At 30.0% G+C, this 8,300-nt stretch overlaps 1 protein-coding gene across 1 annotated transcript in view; it reads left to right on the top strand.

Annotated features, from left to right (window-relative positions):
- The window catches only part of LOC123303043 (bone morphogenetic protein 2), a 72,639-nt gene extending 67,933 nt beyond the window's left edge, over positions 1-4,706 (top strand). Inside the window, exons 4-5 of the mRNA XM_044886139.1 lie at positions 4,020-4,281; positions 4,570-4,706. Of these exons, the coding sequence (XP_044742074.1) occupies positions 4,020-4,281; positions 4,570-4,706 (399 nt within the window). The remainder of the gene's footprint in view (positions 1-4,019; positions 4,282-4,569) is intronic.
- Positions 4,707-8,300: the final 3,594 nt, after the last annotated feature.

An 8,300-nucleotide genomic window follows, 5' to 3' on the forward strand; every position in this document is an offset into this window, starting at 1 on the left:
AAAAACTTGTTTTTAAAAAGGATTTTATTTAGTTTTTATACCATATATACCATGTGTGTTTGTATCATCTACCCATATACATATCTGTAGTATGACAGAATACATCCGTTTAGTAATGCACCTAAGCGAGAGGTATTATGTTTACAAGCAAAAGTTTTTACAAACATTAAACTCATCCGATTGGAGTGTTTTTAAATTTTTTAAAAGTTAACAATAAAAGTGATTGAATTTTTTTTTTAATTTCACAACTTTGCCCAGAGACCCGGGAACACCTCGAAAATCGTAGATGTAAGGAACAACTCGAAAACTGTAGACTTCGGCGCGGTTTAAATTCAAAGGCTAGCCAAACTCTCTTCTTAATCTTTGGACTTAAACCGTCCGACACCTTTGCAAATGGCGTTAGTAACATAACCTACGCAAGCTTTTTATTCGAAAGATACTTAAAGAACAAAGCAAATAAACCTTGGTAAATATTTTTTTTATTATTTATGTAAAATAAACAAGAATCTACCAATGAGAATCATCTATAAAATTATCAATATTTATAATTTTAATTTTTTATTTATTTATGGCATCAATAATGAATAATTAAAATTTAATATATCCCATTTTTTATCAAAATACAAATCAAATATTTAAAAAACAAAAAAATAAGTTATTTTTAAAAAATAAATTGTGTTGTTTTCAAAAAAGAAAATATAAATAGGTATAATAAAAGGTCTTTAAGGTAGTTGGGTCAAGAAAGCAAAACCTTAAGGTGGTATTTTAGTCTAGAAGCCTTTTAAAAGTTTAGGCATTTTTCAAACTAAGGTAAAAAACATGAAATATATTTTTGTAGCCAAAAATTCGTCGCCATCGACTTGACCTTAGCCAAAAATTCACAAAAATTCATGGCGTCTACATGGAAAAATTTTTTTTGGCTTTTTCGAATTTTTTGAAAATGCTTAAAATTGAAAATGCTTAAAGACCGATAGACAGATTTATTAAAAAGATTCCCACAAAATTTCAAAGGAATCGGTCCAGTTACTCGGGTCCCAGGTTCATGCGTTGGTTAAATATTATTTCGCTTTGTAAATCATAACCTCTACATAAATTTATTTTTTAATGCACTAACTAATTAAACATAGTTTGATTTACGTGATTATTGAATGATATTTGAGAGTGAAAATATTAAAGCAGAGGAAATAATCTAAATAATTTAATTCATTTTAAGTAATTTCATCATATTTCTGTCAAAACTTTTTTTGATTTTACTGAGTACGACTTATTAAACTAACGAAAGTACACGAACTCTGAAGGACATGGGACCCCTCTACAATTTGGGTACCTCCGGCGGCCAGATTTAGTTCAAATAAGCGAAGTTTCGGTGTGTAAAATTTTGTAGCAGGCGATTGTTACAAAAGCGAGAGTTGTCTTGCAATTTGAAGTGGATTTCTTGGGAATCCTTTTCCAAATTCAACTAGAGAATTGCGAAGTGCTAAGTAGGTTGACTTAGTGTCTCGGAAGTGCCAGATAAGTTGGCCTTCTCGCCTTATTTTATGTCAAAATTTATTACTTTCTATAAAACTATAATTTTCACTTGGAACGAATGAAAATAATTTAAAAAAAAAATGAAATAAGGAAACAAACCAAGTGTCCCCATCCATATAAGGGATGTACATGCAGGGTAGATTAAGGGTTGAAATTATTTTTATTTTATTTTCAACTTTGATGATGAATTTTAGTATTAATTTTGTTATAAATATATAAACAAAAAATAAGAATACAACTTTTCGATATCTGCCTTCATTTACGAAATATCGAAAGTTAAATATTTAAACACAATTTTCAATTTTCAATATTTTGAAAATAATGGCAAATTTTAATGAAAAATTTTACTCTTACTTTTCGTCTTATATCGTCAAGTTATATCACTATCAACAAGTAAAAACAAACAATTGACTGAGTTAACTGTTGAAATACCATGTATAGACATTGTTGATTACACTGTCACATTATATATATTTCACACACATACATACATATATTTCACACATATATGACTGATATTCCCATATAATACATACTATACAATTTGCGCTTAATTTGCTCTCTCACGGATAAACAGTGATGTTTACGAAAAAAATGTTTTAAACAAAAGTTGTCTATTTTTTTATAAGGAACATTTTTTACATTTAAACTTTTGTTCTATCTCTAACAGTTTACAAGATGGGTCCTACTGACCCAAGACCCAAATGACTTATGTCTCTTTTCGTTTTTGAGTAATCGTGATGACAGACGGACAGACGACAGACAAACAGACAACCGGAAATGGACTAATTAGGTGATTTTATAAACACCTATACCAAAATTTTGTTTTGTCATAGCATCAATATTTTTAAGCGTTACAAACTTGGGACTTAACTTAGTATACCTTGGTATATATCATATGCACGAATAAAATACAATATTTTAATCGAAATAAAATATCTGTACGACCTTTTGTTGAACAGAAAAAATTGTTAATTTTTGACTCTTAATCTGTTATAACAATTACACGGTCAAAGATAAAAGATCGCAACTAGTTGCAAACGACGTATTTTGTTAAAATTTTAATTTTTGCCAATTAATTTTTTTTCATCCGACGGACCATTTTCTTTAAGAAGTCAAAAAACCTCAAAACAATGAAAATTTCCTCTGAAAATCATAATTTTTAAGAATGAAGCCCATGGTTTACAATTTTTTTTGTCACGATCGTATATAGCGCATTTTTTTATATGAAAATAGTCAATAAACTGACGTCTTTAAATTTGTGACGTAAAAAAAGTTTAGTCGTCTCATCTATCAAAAACCTAAAAAACAAAAATTCTATTTCAATAAAAAGCAAAATTAAGAAGAATTTTATGAAGGGTAAAGCTGATCTTTGTGCTAGAACTCTGCTGCTGATTAGTTTTATTTCTAATGACATTTTAAAAAAAACAATTAAGTTTTTGAGTCATGGTTTAAAGAAAAAAAAAATTACTAATAGCTATATTTTTTATCGATAGATAAGAACACTTTTTTCTTGTTTGAATATTATATTTTTCTTATAAAAGCATTAACGAGCCTGTCTTTAACCGATATTAAATGTGATACAGTCTTTATAGTCCAAGCGCGAAGTAAAAAAATGTGTTTCATCTTTTAAAAGTCGGTTGGGACTTTATAGACTTACAAAGTATTTCTGTCATCTATTGAGAAATTATACCCCGTTGTGAGCGCAAAAAAAACCACGGTTTTATGAATTTCGATACTAATTGGTCGAGCCGTTTCGGAGAAACCTTGCTTACCGTCTTTGAAAGGGCTGTTTCGAGAAAAACAAGTTTAAAGTTTCAAAAACGTTTCGAAACGGACTATGGTCCGTTTCGACAAATACATGCTTAAACAATACTTAATTTACACAGAAAGGGAGTGTAATAATACTTGGTTTTTATGCGTTATTTGTTATAATAATATAAGTAGCCAAATAGTTTTTTTGTAACAATTTTGCATTTAGAGACGCCTTCCACTATGATAAAATATATTTTCTGTTTAAGTAGTGTTTTATTGGATGAATTTGATTTTGAGGAATATATTTTTTATTAAGTGATTATAATAAGAGTAGAGTAAATATCTCGTAAATTAGGCTTCATATCAAAATTTGGTAAAGAATATTTTTTTTCTTTTTTTCTCAGCTTCTTCAGGAGGCAATAGTTCTGCAGTCACAAAAAAAAACACCGTGTATATTATATAACCAGTGACTGAACTACTAATGTTCACCGTGTTTCATGGAACACGAGCCTCGCGGCTTTTCCCTTATGGAACTATACACTGTACAAAATCTTTTAAACATCTCCTTTGTAGGAATGCATTATGTTTGGCTGATTTTCGATAATGTGCCGTGCGTCCATCACCTTTTTTGAGGACTGAATCCGCGCCTGGAACCGTCTATATTCATTAATCTAAAAACTATAATTTTTTTTTTAATTTAAATATGAAAATAATGCATTATTCGATAATTCTAGGTTCCGTACGTTGAGTTATACACAGTAGATGTATCACAAAAACGAAAAAAACGCTCATATGGTTTAGATTGTACGGAAAACTCCGATGAAACACGATGCTGCCGGTATCCATTAACAGTGGATTTTCAAGAATTTGGATGGGATTGGATTATTGCACCAAAACAATATCGAGCAAATTACTGTTCGGGTGAATGTGGTTATGTGTTCTTGCAAAAATTTCCACATACACATATCGCAAGTTTGGCCAGTCCTACGCAACCAGGTAAATTAACAATTTTTGTTATTGATATTAATGTTTCGAAGGTTGCTTATATATAAAAAAAACTAATTCTTGGTAATATAAAGTATTTTTGTAAATGTATATAACTCCGCCGGAGATTTGCTTCACCTAGGACAGCAGGGACGTCGCCAGCCAATAGACCAGAGGGGGGTAACCAAAAATTGTTAAAAAACAACAAGAATTTTTGCGATTTTCTTACATATATGACTTCATTTATTTCGATTCTGAATCCAAAATTAATAAGTAAAAATATTTTTTTTATGATTCTAGACACAAAACCAGCAGTCGAAGCATGTTGTGCCCCACGGAAAATGTCTCCAATATCAATGTTATACTTCGATCACGAATTAAACATCATATACGGCACACTCCCAAATATGGTGGTCGACAGATGTGGATGTTCCTAAATTAAAAAAGAAAAACATAAACAAAACTAAAAACAAAGTGTGAAAAACAGTGTTAGTTAAAATTTTTTTTTTAAAGTGGCAACATTGTCAAAAAATAAATATAGTTAGACTGATTTACGTTTAAAACAAAAGTGTAATTAGTATTAAAACAACAAAAAAAACATGCCGGTGATCTCCCTCAAATCAATAAACATTTTATTCTTCCATGGGAATCCCCTTAAAAAAGGTTTGTGTACGAGGTAATGACAGGTTCAATTCTCGACTAAAAAAAAATTCAAGTGCCAAATCAATTTTTGGTTCAAACAAAACTTTAAAAAAAAATTTTTTTAGACGGGAAACTAAAAAGTTTAATTTAAAACTATATTAAAAAAATTATTAATATAATTCTTAAGTGTATTATTACTTTAGGTGCCAGGCCATTTTTCGCAGCTGATGATACTTCAAGGTTCCACCAATATTTTTTTTATCCTTATATTTTCACTAATCAACTATTTTTGAATTTTTGTAGCTGTAAATTTTCCTGAAAATTTGACCTAATTTTTATACGTACATTGAAATGATTGAGTTATTTTTTCGTAAAGCCGATCGTTTCAATGGCGTTGTCAAAGGTTACAGAGTGAACCAGTTATCATTCATTTATGGTTCGATTTATAATTCCCGCCGAAAACATAGAAATACGTAAGAAAAACGTTGATGCAGTTTTGAACGTTCATTAGCTAGGGCAAAGTGGTCTGGCGCCTAGAGTATAATTTGAAATACAGACTTATTATAAAAGAATAATAATAAAATTACAAATTGATAAAAAAAACATTTTTTTTATTATTATTTATTTTGTGGTAATTCCAATATCTTTGTGCAATAGTTTAAGTTTTCTTCTTTTGTAAAAGTTATCATTTTATTTGTTTTTTATTTCAATGTCATCGTTTCTCTGATTAAGTTGTTGAAAATAAATATAGTCAAAATCGGTTATAACGACGTTTCGCAATGATTCTTGATATTGACGGTTGTTAAATTATTCCGTCACTTTTTAAAGCAAGCTCTTAACCGTATTTTGTAACTATTTAACGACGACCATCGATATCGATAATGACGCCAACACATTAGAATCACCATCAATCTTGATGTCGTTAGCACTTAAACACGTCAAAGTTTACACGTGTGAACGTTCACTTTGGTTGATTGTCAATTATTACAAATACTATCATTAAAATTAAAAAAAAATTATGACAGTACGTTATTTTTACAAATCAATTCGCTAACGACTTGCATCGGGCAGACAAGAAGCATTCAAACTACGGAAGTACACGAGCAGGCCCGAAAATTTACCAAGATAATACTTTTTTCGTTACGCGTTTATGCACATAACCTCACTTTATTTTTTCTACGTTTGCGCAAAAAAAAGTATTCAATTGTACTTGATCAACTTTAGTTGTTCAACCAAAGTTACAGAATCCGACCACAAATGTCGATATCGATAATTATCGTTAAAGAGTTAAGTTTTACTGCTTGAATAGTCCTTAAAAGTTAATTTGATTACTCTTTTACTAAAAACAATCTTTCTTCGGAAAAAAAAGCTGGAGCGTTTTGTTAAAGGGTAGGATTGGCACGCCCCAACGCAGCCCTATACTTCCACCATAACAATTCTTGGTAAGTATTTCATATTAATGTTGACTACATGATTTATGATTTAAATCGAGCGTGAGCAATATTCTCATAACGCAAGTGCTGACGGTTTAAGCTAATAGTGTTAAATATGGTATATTAGACGGCTAAATATAGTAATGACCGCAGTTTGGACCCAACCAATACGTCGTTATAACCGATTTTCATTATATTTCACTTATATGTGCGTCGTGTGACCATATAAAACAATTGATTACGTTATTATGTTAACGTCTTACACTTTTAAAGCGTACCATAAACGTTCAATGTTTTTGTTACTGGTCTGGGTTATATTTTACTTTAAATTCGATCGAGCGAACAAAATTACGACCAAATTCAGTATTTAATATCAATAAAAACACTTAGGAAAAACGTATAAGTAATTTGAAATAGTAACGAACAGAGGCAGAAATATTAAAAGTCTATGAGTTGCTGAAGTTTGAATGCACAATAACTTTATAGAATAGACAAAGGAAAATATTAACACTTGGTAAAAGTGTGAAAGTAACTTCAAATAATAGGAACAGAAATATTGGTTGTCTATGAGTTGCTTATGATTGAGTGCACTTTAAAATAGTTCGGCTGTTTGAGCAAATTTTTTGAGTACGGAACCCTTAACTCGCACTTGAAACATATCTAAGAATACTCATCATTAAATTATCGTTTTTCTTAAAACCTTTTCCAAACTGAATCGATTTTGAAGACCATTTTCAATTTTTTAGTTTTTTCGGATACGAAATCCCAAACTCGTTCTTGAAATATAGCTAAGAACTCTCTCACTCTCCATTAAATTATCTTTCATCTGTTTAAGCGCTACGATGCCACAGACAGACAGGCAGGCAGGCACACACTCATAGCGGTAAAACTTCTAGCACCCATTTCTTTAGTTTGGGGGTTAAAGAATTCAAAACTAAACTTCATTAACAATGAATTCTTGAAATAGTTAATTTTTTGGGTAGTTAAAAAAATTTAAAGAATTTAAAGAAACATGACAAGGTCTTTCCGTTTTTATATAGATTTCAAAAATATTTTTGAAAATATAAACACTTAACACCTAAAATAAGTCAGATTCTCAAAAAAAAACCAGGAGTGCGATATTTTGAAAAAATTAAACAGTGGGTGGCATTATTTATATTTTAAAATATATGATTAAGACTTTTATACCAGATGTTCCAGTAAATATTTTTAATCGACGAATTTTTTTTCTTATACATTGGAACACAAAAAATAAGGCCGAAATCTTATAAATATAAAATCTTTTAACTATAAAAAAAGACAGTGACATTTTTGTAAATCGTCTACAGTTTAGAAACCTGTCCAAGGAAATCACTTGCACTACCGGTCCGGTGCAAAATACGGCAATTAATATCGTAGAGATAATACTATAGAGTTGATCGCAGTAGAGAGAAACAGATGAAATAGGCGCGTATAGCTATCTTCGTTTCTCTTACTACCTCTCTCACTGCTGTCAAGAATTTACTTATTGCGTTTCCTATGTCTATACAGCTCTATTGTATTATCTCTATGATTTATATTCGCACTAGAAATTATAATTCTTCAAATAAAAACTAATAGGAGCTATTACACCTCCTTATGTCTCCGGTTGAATAAACTGCCGCTCTATACACTTAAATGTCCACGAATGACCTATGCCTTGAACATACATATTTTTAACTACATTTGAAATAGTTAAAAATAACTTATAAAGTTTACGAAAAATTTTATTCAAACGATCAGATTCCAGTTGGGTTTCGGCTTCCTGAAATTGATTTTATTTAAACATTAATTAGGTAAAAGTTTGTCTCAAAACTAATTCCCATAGTTAAACAAAAAAAAAATCAATGAAATGAGGACAGTTTCTTCTTAAACACACTGTAAAAACTTCTTAAGTTTTTTTAAACAAACAAAATTTTATCTCATTTTTTTGTATTA

Source organism: Chrysoperla carnea, chromosome X, assembly GCF_905475395.1.
Source record: "Chrysoperla carnea chromosome X, inChrCarn1.1, whole genome shotgun sequence".
Lineage (NCBI taxonomy): Eukaryota > Metazoa > Arthropoda > Insecta > Neuroptera > Chrysopidae > Chrysoperla > Chrysoperla carnea.